Source organism: Triturus cristatus, chromosome 5_1 (genome assembly GCF_964204655.1).
Source record: "Triturus cristatus chromosome 5_1, aTriCri1.1, whole genome shotgun sequence".
NCBI classification, from domain to species: domain Eukaryota; kingdom Metazoa; phylum Chordata; class Amphibia; order Caudata; family Salamandridae; genus Triturus; species Triturus cristatus.
The window spans coordinates 814,493,154-814,510,106 of record NC_140587.1 but is presented as its reverse complement, the minus strand read 5'-3'; the positions used below and the strand labels follow the sequence as shown (position 1 = coordinate 814,510,106).

Here is a 16,953-nt window from a genome sequence, read left to right as displayed (position 1 = left end):
ATGGACAATATCAAAGCCTTACATCCTTCAAGGATGTTTTGATACAATTTCACTGCTGAGGTGGCATTTTAGTTTTCCTCTTCTTTTTGCTTAGGTGGCCACTACGATAGAATTTGTTTAGAAGAATCTAACCAGGTTCCAAGACCTTTCCAGGAATAGCAGAAGACACCCCTTTAGATTGCCATTTGGAAAATGTTCACAATTACTATATTTTGTGGAAATGTATGTAGGTCCTTGGCAGTGTCTGAAAAGACATTAGGCTCTACGAACTGATCTGTCTTTGCATAGCTCTATAACAGGATCTCCCTTGCAGAGGAAATCAAGAGAATATGTACTGCTGCACGGCAAAGTAAAAGTGTGACATGCCAAGGACTAAAACGGATTACGAGAAAAACACAAAAGTATCATGTCAGCTGAAACTATGATTGCTAGCTCAGTTTAAACAGACTACGACGCTACCTCATAAAGTCTGATTTCCTACTGCACTACTAGACATGGGAATCGGAGGGCAGAGTTATTGCTAACAGACATACACCCATATGCTACTATTTGCCTCACTAACAAATCAGGCTACTAGATCACCTTTAATACAATAAATGTTGTGTCCTAAAACCAACCGGTAAGTTGCCACATTTATTTTGTTATAAAATATTTTACTGACATACACCACTTATTTACTAGCATCTACCAATTATATACATATACATTATTTTCCAAAGGAAGAGTACACTTCTGCCTGATTCAGGCCGGCTTTCTTTCAACACATTGAAAATTTAGATTTCTTTTGTTCTCAGAAACAGTAAAAATGGATTGCAATATTTTGCGAACAGACTATAAGCTGCTGGAACACATGGAGTAATGCAGGCTGTTTATCTGCTCCAAGGAAGCTGGTTGTGAGGCCCAAAAAGACATCAGGTAAATGAGGCAACATTACATGCAACCTACCGGCTTACTGAAGATCCATTTATTAGTGAATTCTGTTGACTTTGGTTTGCAGACCCAAGAGAGGTATTAAAAACACCTTGCTGAATAGAGGCTCCATTTACTGGACTCCCATCTCCTTTCAGAATCCCTGTGCACTTCCAACTATCCATGTAGTTAGCTGTGAAAATGTTTTTGAAAAAATAAGTATGTTTTACAGAAAGACACATTCTCATTACATCGTACTCTCAATGTCACAAACGTTTTCAGAAAAAACACCAAACCCAAAGGTTTATCTCGGAGCACAGACTGAATTTTTGTGTTTTATCTGATTCAGTTTTCTCCCCCTCCTCAAGCAAGCTGTTTAGACGTAGTCTAGAGACAGCTTATGCCTTCTAATCAGCCTCATGTAATAAAACAAGCACAGGGAAAGCCAACAGGTCTGCCTTTGACCACAAGCCTTTAAGCATTGTCAATGCTGGTTTAGCACAGCTTAGTGACCAACCGCCCTCCATTCTGAATAGACTTAAAAAAAAAGAAAGAAAGAAAAATAAGCAGGAAGCGTTGTCTTTCTGTTCCAAGACAATAAAAGACCCAAGCCCTGATTACACAACAGGCACACTGCCTCAGTCTGCGCCAGGTGCACCTTTCAAAAAGTTGTATGTGGCACAGACCAGGTTGATGAGCCCCATTATCATAAATGCGCCGCCTTCCCTTCCCCGTCCGGGCACCCGCAAGCTCTCGGTCGCACTGTGAGCAGCACATTCAGTTAAAGACTGAGCAGCTGCTTCCATGCCACTCTGTACTTCACAGTGCAGGCAGCAGCTGCTTAAGTTTTAAATGGGAACAGAGATCCCCCTGCATGGTAGTGCAGTTACTCACTGCATCAAACTGCAGGGGGGTGCCTGGGTGAGTCCTCCTTTCCCCTCTCCAGAGGACTGTCCCTCAGAGGGTGTACTTACATTGCGCCACCTCATTGTGGCACACTGTCAGTGTCCCTCCCATGGGCCTGTTTGAGTCTGCACCAGGGTCTGTAATAGGTTGTGGGTACTGAGGCAAAGTGACTTCCTCATTTGATTGGGGCCACACCCCTCATACAAATGAGGGAATGCCTTCTTAAGATAGTGCTGGCACTACCTAAGCGACAGTGCTATTAGTATTACAGAGGGCCGCACAAGAACTCCTCGTTCCTGGTCATGAAGGAGATGGTTTAGTTCTAGGTTGTCATGGGGTTGTTGAATCACCACTTTTACCAAGATCTTTGGAAATTTACCAGAACTGTGGTGTCTGTGTTAAGCTTCTTTGCGGACTGCATTAAGACTTAAGTCTCCAGGGCAAAGAAGGCAAGGAACAGTTTATGGCACAGTACATTACCCAGTCCAAGGATCTTCTAGGACGATAGGGCTTTAAATGCAGTGAACACATTTAGCAATATAAGCAGGCTGAGTTGTAAGGAAGATAAATCTCATAAGCATGAGGAAAAGACACAGATTTTCGATACAAATATTTCAAACCAGTTTTGGCAAAATTTGTTTTTGTATTGTCAACTGGCTATTAGGATAGGAATATTCCCTGCATGGCGCACAGTTGAGACCCCTGCCCGAGTACCCTCCTGTGAGCATCTGGTATCCCTTATTTTGGTTCTAGCAACACATTAATCCGGTGTGTGAGCAGAGGAATAGGGCTGCCCCTTGACATGAGTGAAGACCTGGACCTCTCCTGTGACTCCAAGGACCATTCCAAGCGTGCCCTCAACAGACCGTGGACTACTATTTTGCTCATGGGTTTCGCACAGAGAGTGGTGGTGGAATTGTACCGAGTTTTAGGAATCTTTAGTTGTGCCCAAACCTTTTTTTAATCTGCCTCACTGGGAGTGGAGGCTTACTGGCCCACTCATGTATTGAATATGCTACTTACCAGTATGCATCTGTTCTTGGCATGTAGGGCTGCTGACATTCATATCTGTGCATAGATCGCCGCCTAGTGTTGGGTTCGGATGTTTGCACGTTGTTGTCCTGGAAGAGTCTTCGAAGTATCCTTGGATAGGTGACTCCTCCCCTGGACTACAGTGCGCATGGGCATCCTCTCCATCCTCAGATTGTTTTTCGCCATTGTGGCCGTGATGGAGTAGATACAAAAAGTGATGACCATGCTTACAGTAATTCTGAGAGCTGCAGCTGCTACAGGCGCCGGGGAGGAGGGAGGGCGATATGAATGTCAGCAGCCCTACATGCCAAGAACAGATGCATACTGGTAAGTAGCATATTCAGTTCGAGGCATGTGGGCTGCTGAATTCATATCTGTGCATAGAATATATAGCAGTGCCCTCTTATTAGCGGCGGCTACCCGTGTCAGCTGCAGCGGTCTGAAAAAGAGTTTTGAGAACAGCCTGTCCTACAGCTGCTTGCTGTTTTGATTGCACATCTACACAATAGTGTTTGGTAAATGTATGTGTAGTGGACCAGGTGGCTGCTCTACATATGTCATGCAAAGGAATGTTTCCTAGGAAAGCCATGGAGGCCCCTAACTTACGTGTTGAGTGGGCTCGAGGGGGAATCGTTAAAGTGTGTTTAGCCTTTTGATAGCAAATTTGAATACATTTAACGATCCATCTGGCTATTCCTGCTTTGGAGATAGCGTTACCTTTGTGGTGTGGGGCAAAGGCAACGAAAAGTTGATTTGTTTTTCTAAAGGGTTTGGTCCTGTCGATGTAATACATGAGGGCCCTTTTCACATCTAGTGTATGGAGTGCCCCTTCTGCGACAGTTTGTGGGTTTTGAAAGAAAACAGGCAGTTCAATAGTTTGATTCATATGGAACTGCGATACCACCTTAGGCATGAATTTGGGGTTGGTACGTAGTACGACCCTGTTGGCGTGAACCTGTATGAATGGCTCTTGAATGGTTAGTGCCTGGAGTTCACTAACTCTTCGTAAAGAAGTTATCGCTACTAGGAAAGCTACTTTCCAGGTAAGGAATTGAATCTCACATGAGTGTAGAGGTTCAAAGGGTGGACCCATCAGGCGTGTGAGAACCAAGTTGAGGTTCCACATTGGGGCTGGTGGGTGGGTAGGTGGAATGACTCGTTTGAGTCCTTCCAAGAATGCTTTGATGGCAGGCACTCTGAATAGAGAGAGGTGCTGCCTGGTTTGTAGATAGGCTGAGATTGCGGTCAAATGGACACGTATAGAGGTGTACGCCAGATTGCATCGGTATAGGTGTAATAGGTAACAAATAATGTTTTGGATGGATGCGTCTAGCGGGTTAATGTCATTATTATTGCAATAAATGACGAACCTCTTCCATTTGGCTGCATAGCAAGCTCTGGTAGTGGGTCTCCTGGCCTCCTTAATGATGTCCATAGTCAGGTGGCAGGTTTAGGTAGCCAAACTCTAGGACTTCAGGAGCCAGATTGCCAGGTTCAGCTGTTGCGGATCTGGGTGCTGAATCTCTCCATGGTTCTGCGTCAAATGCTCGGGTTTGACCCGCAGCCTTTGATGCGGCACCACGGAAAGTTCGAGAAAGGTGGTGTACCATGGCTGGCGTGCCCACGTTGGAGCAACCAGGACGAGTGTCAGTGAGTGTTGTCTGAGTTTGCGCGCCACCAGCGGTATCAGTGGTGCTGGGGGAAAAGCGTACGCAAATCTGCCGGACCAGTTCATCCATATCGCATTGCCCTGCGACTGTGGATGTGGGAACCTGGCGGCAAAGCTTTGGCATTTTGCGTTTTCGCTTGTCGCGAATAGGTCTATCTCTGGATGACCCCACTGCTGGAAGTACGGTTGGAGTACTGATGGGTGTAACTCCCACTCGTGCATCTGGTGGCTGTGTCTTCTGAGCAGATCCGCCATTTGGTTGTCCTTGCCGGGGAGGTGTTCTGCCATGAGGAACATGTTCCTCTGAATGGCCCACTTCCACAGGCTCTGAGCCAGATGAGACAACTGTGGAGAGTGTGTTCCTCCCTGCTTCTGTATGTAGTACATTGCAGTCATGTTGTCCGTCCGGATCAACACGACTTTGTTGCACAAGTGTACTTTGAATGCTTTCATAGCGAGGAAGATTGCCATCAGCTCTAGAAGGTTGATGTGCATCTTCTTTTGTTGTTGTGTCCATAGTCCCTGCACTGTGTAATGGAGTACATGAGCTCCCCATCCCTGGAGAGACGCGTCCGCCGTCAGTATTATCTGTGGGACAGGCTCTTGGAACGGTCGGCCCTTGCAAAGGTTTTGTGGATTCCACCAATGCAGAGAGATGTATGTCCGACCGCTCACCAACACTAGGTCTTTCAACTGTCCTAGAGCCTGATTCCACTGACGTGCTAAGCACTCCTGAAGCGGGCGCATATGTAGTCTCGTGTGTGGGACTATGAAGATGCAGGAGGCCATCATGCCTATCAACTGCATGAACACTCGCGCGGGAAGGGAGTGTTGTGGTTTGAATTTGGAAATCAGCATTTGCATGCTGTTGATTCTCACTAAATTTGGCTGAGCTGTGGCCGCCAGAGCGTCTATAGTCGCACCGAGGTACTGTTGTACGTGTGCGGGCTGGAGATGGGATTTTGGGTAATTTAGTGAGAACCCCAGACTGTGAAGGAGGTGGATGGTGCGGGACATGTGGCTGGCACATTGCTGGGCTGACTTCGCTTGAACGAGCCAGTCGTCCAGGTAAGGGTAGACGTGTATGTGCTGCCTCCGTAGATGTGCCGCCACAGTAGCTAGGCACTTTGAGAACACCCTGGGTGCTGTTGTCACGCCGAAGGGAAGGACTTTGAATTGGTAGTGCTGCCCTTGAACAGTGAACCTGAGGTATTTCTTGTGTGAGGGGTGAATGGGTATGTGGAAATACGCATCCTTGAGGTCCAGTGTGGCCAGAAAGTCTCCCTGCTTGAGCAGCGGGAGGACTTGCTGTAGAGTGAGCATGTGAAAATGCTCGGAAAGAATGTACTGGTTCAGGGGTCTCAGGTCTAATATAGGTCTGAGTGACCCGTCCTTTTTCGGTATTAAAAAGTACAGGGAGTACACCCCCGTACCTTGCTCGTGGACGGGTACGACCTCGATTGCGCCTTTTAGAAGCATGCTTTGCACCTCCTGCTGTAAGAGCGTTAAGTGCTCTGAGGACATAGGACGGTTTTTTGGAGGTATGGTGGGTGGAGTGGAGGTTAGTTCTAGACAGTAACCGTATTTGACAATATCTTTGACCCACCTGTCCGTGGTGATGGAGTTCCACGTGGACAGGAACCTTTGTAGCCTTCCCCCGACAGGTGTTATGTGGTCGGGAGGAAGGGAGAGGGCGTCACTGCTTGTTCTTGGGAGAGGACCTGGTGTTGCCGTAGCCGCGTCCTCTGCCCTTTGTGCTGGAGCCACGATATCCACCCCGGGTGTTTTTATCGTAGGTGTTTAGTGTGTTGCCCTTGTTGTATGTTTGCTGTGACCCCTGTCCTCTGCCTGCTCCTCTATTTCCGGGGCGACGAAAGGAGCCGCTCCGAAAGGACTGCGTCTGTAGGGCCCCCATGGACTTTGCAGTGTCCGTGTCCTTTTTTATTTTCTCTAGGGTAGTGTCAACCTCCGGCCCGAATAAGTAGTCGGGGTTGACAGGTTGGTTGAGGATGTTATTTTGTACTTCTGGTTTGAATCCGGAGATTCGCAACCAGGCGTGTCGTCGCAACATTACGCTAGTGTTTATGGCTCTGGCAGCTGTATCCGCGGCATCCAGTGCACACTTAATGGATGCATTTGTGAGCAGTTGGCCCTCCCTGATGAGGATCCCTGCACCTTCTTTGTATTAGTCAGGGAGATGTTGGAGTAGTTGCTCTAATGTGTCGTAGTGCGCTCGATCATAGCGAGCGAGGAGCGCTTGAGTATTGGCAATGCGCCATATGTTAGCTGCTTGGGCGGCAACCCGTTTGCCAGAGGTCTCTAGCACCTTGGACTCTTTGTCCGGGGGAGGAGCATCACCTGTTGTTTGCGAGTGCGCCCTCTTGCGAGCATTCGCAACAACAATGGAATCCAGAGGTAATTGGCCTCTAATGTAAGTAGGGTCCCCAGGCGCCGATCTGTATTTCTTGTCGATCCTGGGGTTTATCACTCTTGCCCTGGTGGGTTCCTTGAAGATGTCCTTTGCTGGCTTGAGGACCCCCTTTAACATGGGCAGAGTCTTTATATTCCTTTCTGAGGATGCGAAAGTATCCATGAAAAAGTCGTCCTCGATGGTGTCAGAGTGAAGTTGCACCCCATGATTGGCCGCAGCACGTTCAATTAGAGCGTTGAACGCGGCAGTGTCCTCTGTGGGAGATGTTTTTGCTCCATAGAGTTGTGGGTCCTGTGCATCCATAGGTGCACCTGGGCCAACAGGGTCATCCCAAGCTTGATCAGGGTCCTGTTGGCCATCAGGGTCCATCCCTCCGGGGTAGGGGACTTGGTCACCCATGTAGTCCTCCAACGCATCCGTGTCGGAGTGTGTGGGAGAGAAGGATTGTGGATCCTGGTAGGGTGAATGGAAAGGTTCGTAAAGAACTGGTTCTGAAGCCACTGGCAGCTTTCTCTTAAGTGGGATTCGGAAGGAGTCCAAAGCTGGCTCAGAAGTTATTCTCCTTTTGTGGATAATCATCCTGCCGGTGTCGGCGTCGATGATATGCGATGGAGACGTCTCCGCAGGGTGTTCGGCAGGCGTGATCGTGGTGTGTGTGACCAGTGTCCTGATTTGGAACAGTTTCGGGGCCGTGGATGGTGGCAGGCCAAAAGTAATGTTGGCTGGTGCCGAAGAGGCTGTTGGAGCTTTTATTGGCTCGGAGCCCGACGTGTCCTGGAGGACATTTTTATTTTTGGTGCGCTGCGCAGCAACAGGTGGCACCTGGAGCGCCCTTGATTCCTTTGCGCCGACCGGTTCTGTGGAGGCGGGCGTGGACTTTTTCGGCGCCGGTGAGTTGTGGAGTCGAGGGGCAGGAATGGCCGTCGACGCCTTCGAGGAGTGTGTCTTTGGTGGTGCCGTCGAAGCGGTGTGAGACGCGGCAGGTAGTTTGACCTTTGGGGTCGGAGCCGATTGCGTCGGTGCCGGGAGCCGAGTAGGTTTGGTGGCACCGAAGGTCTTTTTCCGTATGTCGACTCCGACGTCGGCCGCTTCGAGCTCGGCACCGAAGTCTCGTTTGGTGCGCTCGGTGCCGACGGGTTTTGCTGGCGTCGAAGGTGTGGAGGGCCTCGATCCGACCAGCGCCACTTTCGGTTTCGGTTTCAGTTGAACCAATACAGCTTTTGGTTTCGGTTTCGAAGAAGGGAAACCAGCCGGTTTGGGCATTAATGGCTGCCGCTGAATGTCCGAGGCCGGGCCGAAGAACTTTGGGATAGGTCTTGGGTAAGGCCCGAAGGCGATCCCTCGACCGGTGCCATAGACTGTTGCACTGGGATTTCCTCAGTATGAACGGGTAGGCCTTGCTCGTCATCGGAGCTACTCTCTTCGGCCCCTAAGGCCTCATTGTAGTCTCCTACCTCGGTGTCGTCTTCATCTCTGTGAAAGAGTGTTTCGTCGACGTCTTCCGATCCGGAGTCATGTTCGGAAACGGGGCTGGAGGGTAGGTTCTCCACTTCTTCGACATCTTCGGTCTCGGCGCTGAAGATGTCGGCCGGTGCCGCTTGCTGCGCCTCGAGTCTCGCCGCTCGTCGATTCCGGAGAGTCTTCTTGGATCGAAATCGGGCACAGGCCATACATGTAGATTCGTCGTGATCCGGTGAAAGGCATTTGTTGCACACCGGATGGACGTCGATGTGTGGATATTTCGCATTGCATACAGGGCACCGCTTGAATGGTGTCCTCGATTCCATCGTCGATGTCGGGTCGATGGTCGGGTAAGATGCGAAAAAGTTGGTTCTGGAAGTTAGTAAACTAACAAAGATACTATCGATCCCGATCGGGAACAGTACCGACGCGAACTAGAGGCCTTTTGGCCTGAAAAGAGTTTTTCCTAACTTGAGTCAAGATAAGCACATCCGAACCCAATGGCGGAAAAAAACAATCTGAGGATGGAGAGGATGCCCATGCGCACTGTAGTCCAGGGGAGGAGTCACCTATCCAAGGATACTTCGAAGACTCTTCCAGGACAACAACGTGCAAACATCCGGACCCAACACTAGGCGGCGATCTATGCACAGATATAAATTCAGCAGCCCACATGCCTCGAACAATTCTGCTTCTATACACTTATCCAGTTCCTAGCACTGATATCCCAAGTATAGGTTGTGAGCACATGTGGCAGATGTGATACATTCATATACATTCATGGTGTGTGAATTATCCAGAGTAATGGAGACCTGTTGGATCCGTTTTTGATACCCCATGCCTGTTGCACAAGAAAGTGATGGGGTTGTCTTTCCAGACAGCAGAAGTGTATTGCTGACATTACTGTAGCTGGACGGAGGAGCAAAGGCACTGAAATGAGTGAAGAGGAGGCAGAGCTCCTGCAGAAATTTGATTAGGCCGTTTGATGAACAAGAAGCTGCTGATTAGCCCCCCGAAGCAGTGCCTTATGGTAGATGGCAGGGTGAAGGGTGGGACTAGATTCTGTTGTGCGAGGTGAAGGGGGCCCTTTAGTTTGCCTTTCCCTGACCACACTTCTCAGTGTATGGCATCAGTGTAAAAACCTCACATTTATATGTGCCTCTATTGTGGGAGCTGCAGGATGGAGACAATCTTAGTCTGAGACGTATCACTAGACAGAAAGACTGTGTCCTTAGACCAGTTTGGAAGACGAAGGCCCAACTCCTTTTTAAAAAGGCAGAGGCTCTGTATTTCTGCAGAATCATCAACATGTCTGCCTTTGACACCGATGTTGTCTGTTTTCATCTTTAAAAGAACATGTGAAAGTGTCAAGTCACTCAGATATAGACATCAAGATCCCAGAGGCAACATCAGTCTGGAATAAGTGCCTTATTATCTCAATTTCAAGGTGAAACAAGAACAGTAACAAAAAGTGTAGTCTGAATTGTTGCATCTTTACCTTATTTGTTTACAAGAATGGTGTCTAAAGACTAGCATCTTGATGCTCATTGGTTATACCAGAGATTCCGACAGTGATGCTGGAAATTCATTTTAGATAAGATATAGTATAAAAAGAACTGTCACTTGACAATTTGTTAGGAGAGGTATTTCGCCCCAGTTTATCATGCAAGATGCTGCCAGAGACTATCTTGACTGCCAGAGATGCTGCTGTATTGCCCTGTCTACTGAAAGCAGATATGAAGCTTCTGAGATGCATTTGCCTTTCATAGGTAACATAGCTTCCCTGACTCCTAATAATGACAGCGTTTGGCTGCAAACAGGTAAGAGGTGCACTCGCTCTCCCTAAGAAAATGTAGATGTTATGCAACTCCTTGCTTCCTTAGCGTACTGCACAAAAGTAGATGATAGGCTTTTAAAATTATTAGATGACATCTTAACCAAGGTAGAAATTTACATTTTATTCTTGCTGGTCGCAACATGCTTTTGTACTTTTTCAACTACCTGCCCCCGCAGCCCCCCACCCCCAGGTACCGCATGTCCCTACCCTCCGACCAACTCGCCAGCCACTGGAGCTATGCCGACAGAAAGCAGCTTTCCATGTCCGGAACATCAAAACCGCCACTTCTAGTAACCTGGTGCAGTTTAGCAATGAACACACAGTTCAATCCCCCATCCCAAATTAACTCCTGTGCCACGGCATCAAGAGGCTGAAATCAACTCTGGGGTATCTATACTAGGAGGTTGGCAAAATGATACAATACCCTTTGGAGGATCATCATCTAGTTAAGTGATTGCCAGAGCTTCACGTCTTCTTTGAGGCCCCGGAGCACAGCACTCCCAGGTTAGCCTCTCGTGTCCTCCTCATCATGGAACACCCGAACCCCTAGATATTTCAACTGTGTCAGTGCCCACTGGATGTGGTGATCCATCACATAGCGAGGTGCATCTACCCAACCCGGATGCAAGGAGAAAGCATACGTCTTCTCCTAGTTGTGAATACAAATCAGAGCACTAGAGATAAATCCACATGCCTGCGTACAGCGTGTACTGCAGTGTGCAATGAGATATCCGAGGCCCACCCTCGGTCCTCATTGTGCTAGCAAGGGTTCCACTGCCAACATAAAAAGCAATACGGAAAAGAGGTCATTCCTGCAGCGTACCCCGGTACACCCTAAAGTACTCCCAGATGCCACCTCCCAGAAGGACATGAGCCCTGGCCTCCATAAAGAGGGGGGGAAACCCGCCTGCACTAGCATGGGGCCCAGTTCATTCACCTCATCACTTCCTGAAGGTATGACCAGCCCAACATATCAAAGGCCTTCCGTATGTCCGCTAAGAGCCAGGGATGTCTCAGCGCATACCTCCGAAAGACACCGGAGCTTGAGTGTAGCAATCTGCCCACCTGTTCCACATGCAATGTAGACTTCTGCAGAATGCCCACCTGCCTGCGAAATTGGCCATTGGAGACATGAAGCAGTAACCTGCCTAAAATTGGGCACCAGCAGCCTCAGAAGAAGCACTGTCAGAGTAGATGGTTCACATGCGCTTCCAGAGCAGGAGAAAGGGACTCAAAAGAAAAGAACATGAAGCGGGGTGTGGCCAGCAACCTAAGATGGCGTAAACGTTCTACAGTGGCTCCTCATGGAGGCCCAGGTTATCCACCGGAATCCGTGAGAGAATGATGAAGCTTCCCTTCCACCCCCAAGTCTGCAGGGACACTAGGAGGCACCAGCCGGTGCTTTTTATGAACGCCGGCGTCTGGCAGGAGAGAAGCAGGATGTGAGCTGCAACTGCGTCAACTCTCCCAAACATGGCAGCCACAAGCAGATTGCGCATGAGCCGCCTCTTTGAGAATGGCAGCCCAGCAGGCACTGGAGCCCTGGGTAGATACGCCTGGAGCGATTGGACACCCTCCGCATCCTCACATCACCTCGACCCTCTGTGCTGACTTCCCTGTCTGGCAGGCCTGGGCTGGCCTACCCTCGCCCCCCTACTCTGCTTTACCACTGGAGTGGTCCATACCCAGGAGACCATAGCGATCCCCTTGAAAGGACTAAGGGATGGCTGATCAGTGGCCCTGGAGTCGTTGGCAGCTCTTCAGGACCCAGTCCTGTCTATCTCAATGGATGATTCAGGTGACGCTCGAGGGAACACTAGCTCCAAGTAGAAGTCGGGGGGAAATACGGTGGTAACACCACAAGCAACAAATGAATTCTCTGTAGCACACCGTTACTCAACTGGCATTGCTGTCATCTCACCCATACTATTCCCCCACAACGCACATTGTGCTGAAGATACAGCTAAGTATAGAGCCACGAGAACGGTCTCTCAGTCACTCATGAATGACTACACTATTATGCGAAGCAATCGCTGGGCAGCATTTGGAGTCTGCCTATCCCCTTAAATATGGAGCTAGTCAGACACCCTACCCATTGTAATTGCCCTGCTATAGTATGAAGGTGTCAAGGTTTCCATTTAGATGTTATAAACTGGGGCTATCAAGTTGTTGGTCGAATCGCCCATTTGTTCCTGATCAGGAGTTGGGGGAGATGTTTTTGATATTGTGGGAGCACGACATTCTGAACACCCACTATCCCAGCCAGAGCCACCAGGTACAGCTTCACTTGTACACTACAGAGGTACATTAAGGCACAGTGGGTTCACTCTTGCACAGCCCTGCCCCATTTATTTAAATGCTGCAACGTGTAGTACAGCAACACAAGGGTTAATACCAATTCACCACCTGGAATGGCAAAGGCTTGGGCTTCCTGCAAAGGCATTATAAGATCTAGCGCAGCTTACGCGATGAGGCATTCTTGCAAGAGAAGCACTTAACAGAGCACGAAATCGAAAAGCTTCAACATAAATAGAGGAGTTCGCCTGTTCAGTGAAGTGTGCTCGACCTTTGCCCAAAGAAGTGCAGCAGTCTTGTTACTGCCTGGAGTGCCTTATGAGTTTGAAGACTACACTAGTGGACCCAAATGAACGTTATGTGCTGTTCAGGGGGAAAACGTCATGGTCAGCCCTTAGTGATTGGCAGCATCTATTCACCTGTTCCTTGAGGCAGTGTCAGGCGTGCTCGCGGACTGGGCATCACTCCCTTGGATACTTGTGGTGGATTTAAATGCTGTCCTGGACACTCACACCCATTCCTCTATAGTGCCCCCTCAGTGCATACTGCCAACGACCTGTCGGCGTAGCTCCAGGTTTGGGAGAGGATGGACTTTTGTCGAGCAAAGAACCCAGGTATGAGGGAAAATGTATTCTGCTCCCCTCCCCACAACTTGCACATTAGACTAGATCACACTGTCTGTGCCCTGGCCTTAAAACAGCAGATATACCACACCACCTATCTGGGTAAGACCCTATCTGATCATAATCTGTTGGAGATGGGCATGGTGTGGGGATGGACACCTGAACCCAATTCTGAATCGGAAATTTCAGCCTCTTTGGCTAGAAGACCCAGCGTTTAGAGAGGAACTTAGATGGTCAATGACTACTTCCAAAATATTGAGAACACTGCCTCTTAGCTGCTCCCCGAGGGGGTAGCCTTTAAAGGCAGCACTCTGGGGAACTGCATTAATGCCACTGTGGGAGCCCGAGGTACGATCCGTAACAAGCTTAAGGGTGTTGAGGGCTACCTTCTCTTCCTTGAGCACACTGGTGTGAATGATCCTGCGCAGATCCCCACGTGCTAGAGGCCCATAAAAAACATGTGTTCTTAATGTAAAGACTGCCATGTTTGTACCGAGTGGCCTATGCAGAATGCTCATGAGGAGGGGAACAAGTCAGGTTGCCTATTAGCTTGGCTCACCGATCAGCCCAATCGCAGCATCCTACCACAGCAATAGAAACTCAGGGGGAGCGGCTAGTGCACACAGAATAAAATCAATGCCCCCCCCAAAGCTGAGGCCATGGTCACCTTCATCCCTAAGCCGACGCAGTAGCGGCTCCTCTATAGGGGCGTTTGGGCGCCGCCCCCCTGCTTTCTCGCAGTGTGAGAAGGCAGAAACAAAAATGGCAATAACTACCATTTATGTTTCTGCCTTCTCTCACTGCGGGAAAGCAGAAGTGCCTGGTTTGGGGTGGGCGGTTCTGCTCGAGGGCAGGGAGGGAGTGGCTTGCCCACTGTTCTGCATACTGACTGTTTGGTCGGCCCCAGGGCCGACCAAACAGTCAGTATGTACAACAGTGGGCAAGCCACTCCCCCCTGCCCTCGAGCAGGACCGCCCACTCTCCCTTTTCTCTATGTAGGCTGCTGCTGCTCTATGACTTATTATTTTTCCCTTCTACAAAGTTATTAAAAAAGGAAAAAATAATGTAGGAGAAAAAAATTAGTTTGCTTCCTTTCACTTTTCATCACGTTTCCCACTGGAAAGTGACATTTAGAAAGAGGGAAGCCAGGCACAGAGCGCGCTTAGCCATGGGAGGCGTGCGCATACAGGGTTGATGTGGACATGCGTGGGAGACATGCACAGATAAGAAAGCTGTGCACGGACACATGCCTGTAAGCAGGGAGTTAAACTATAGACCAGAAGGGCACACACAAATACTTCCTGTGTAAGAGCGGAAGGGAATGCAGCGTGTCTGAAAGGTCAAGGAATGACCATTCGAGGGGTGGAATCGGTGCACTCATGAGCATGAACCTTGCACATGAGTGGAAGCGGGTGCTTGTGCAACGGGTCCTCCTACCTTGGGACAGAAAGCAGGCACTGGGGAATGGCAGAACATCGGAGAGGATGTGTTGCACCTTTTTGGGGTGATGGCAAGCACGGAGGCAGAGGCATCCAAACTGAGAAATCAAAAGGGCACCAAAAATAGTACAAATGCATGCACAGAATTGTATAGGTTATTGCGAAGGACTGCTTCGGTAGTGTTTGATATTCTGTGTATTGTTTGCTCGTTTGCCTTGTGCAGTGATGCTCATGCAGCATTGGGTTGCGGGTGTAGTGTGATGAGTGCTTGCTCAGAGTTGAGGTGCTCTGTTAGCATTAGAGGGTCAATGTAGGTTTTGTTTCCTAAGATTGTGCGAGGGTAGTCTCTTCTCTAGTTGTCACCGTTCATGGCTGAATCTTTCTAGAGTGTGCTGCAGATTTGTAAGTAAAAACCCGTTTTTCCTACTCTTATTTAGTTGCCTTTGTGACAGGTAGCCAGTGGAGTTCATAAAGTACGTGCTTTCGCCAATTTGGAAAAAAGGCTGCACGGATGCGAGAAAAAATGAATTGTTCAGAAGTGCTATGTAAATGATTTGCCTTTGGCTCAGTCCTTTCCAGTGGATGTCAGCGGTAATATTTATTGTATAGGGGCCCATCCCTGAAGCCCCTGAGAGTCACAGGGATTTTGTTACACAGATGTGGACTAAGCTGATGTTCGGAAACAGGATCTTGTTAGAGGTCTAAGGTTTCAACATTCCCGCTCGCTTTATTTTTCTGTAACAGCAAAAAATATGTCGCAAAAGAAGCGGTAGGAGCGCTGCTACCAAATGCACCCTTTCAGACAAAAAGGTGGACACTGCTCATAGAAATGTTTACACATTTAGCTTTACGCACTGGTATGGAAAGGGCCTAAACTTCTCGTCTCCATACATGACTTGAACTTAAAGTGGGCTTAAGTCAGCCCCTTGCACTTGACTGGCTGGCTCTAGTGTCTATCTCAGTTGTCTGATCTTGATTCAGTGGTTTTCTTCCCGTTTGTCCCACACAGGAGAATTTCAGTCTTGCACGGTTTTGATGGATGAGTTAAAATTTTCTTTGGAATACTAGGGACCTTTAGAATTGAAGGAATACCAGCTCAGTTCAGTACAAACCATGAAAGAATAGCACACAGTGGGACAGAGCATGTGGTAGGCCGGTGTCTGATATGCATCCGATTGGACTGTCGGTTTTGCCAGTCACTGTCTTTGTTAGAGCAGATTCACAATTGCTTTATTAACCTTCCTGCTTTCTCAAATTTGCTTGAAAATGCACCATTTTCCCACTCTTTTTTCAAAAATTTCTCGAAACCCCCCGTAGGTGGTTCAGGCTCGCTCACTACAGTGCTGTACGACAATTGTTTTACGCCTCACCACTTTCAAATGTCACCAGACGCCACTGGCCAGACGTGACCAGATGTGATTGAATTCATGCAGACCACGCTACATTTTCAACACCAATTATAAAACTGGAGCAAAATACAGGCCGGCAGACTTTTCCTATTGCTTCCGGGGTTGATTTATACTCAGACAGTATTATCATGTTCTACCCACCACTGGTCGAAGAGCACGGGCAGGTTGTCGGTCAATCTGTAACATAAGGTAAAATAATAAAAGTGCTGAAATGTTGAAATGACCAAGCCAGATAGGCATGCAGTACTGTACTCTATCGACACAACGGGGGACGGACGCAGGTTAATCACATGGCTATACAGGACAGTACAGGAATATACATGAGTAGTTGACCCCACTGAGGGAGCACTGTGGGGAAGACTTGCAGCATGCGGTTGCCCAACTGTACTGAATCCACCACAAACTGAATCACAAAGCCTTACGGGGGAGAGCTGTAAAAGACTGAGCATGCATTACTATTGTGGGGGTGAACAGCACTTTAGCCTAACCACACTATCACTTAGACCCCGGGGCAGGGGGTGGACTAACACGGTCTATCCCAGAAATGGGGACAGGGAAGTAGTGGGTAAAGGCACCACCCGACCTCAGCTTCTAAGACACTATATTCAATCTTGCCTATTTTGCATGTGTAGTTTTTTGGTCTAGTTTGCATTAAATTATCATCCTACTTGAAAGTAAAGCTGTGGGTTGAACAATCGGTTACTGCGCTACAGTTTGTTTGTGGAGTCCTGTATTCAAGCACCCCCACACTACCTCCCAGAGAAGACTGACTACTCTCCATGGCTACAACTGACAGTCAAGTGCTGGAAGGGTTGTACTTGTCAGAGCCATCGTAGGACGGTTCCTGGGACATTAGCAGCAAATAGCCTTAATCTCTGTGGTAGAGGCCCAGCAGTCATACCTGCCCCCACATACACTCTCCCCAGCACCCCGCAAATGTAG

General features: G+C 48.7%; 1 protein-coding gene across 4 annotated transcripts in view; it reads right to left on the bottom strand.

Annotated features, from left to right (window-relative positions):
- The window catches only part of SEH1L (SEH1 like nucleoporin), a 151,356-nt gene that overhangs the window by 29,057 nt on the left and 105,346 nt on the right, over window positions 1-16,953 (bottom strand). For all 4 annotated transcript variants that reach the window (XM_085605861.1, XM_085605859.1, XM_085605858.1 and 1 more), the window contains one exon: window positions 946-1,102. In XM_085605861.1, coding sequence (XP_085461987.1) covers window positions 946-1,102 — 157 coding nt within the window. The remainder of the gene's footprint in view (window positions 1-945; window positions 1,103-16,953) is intronic.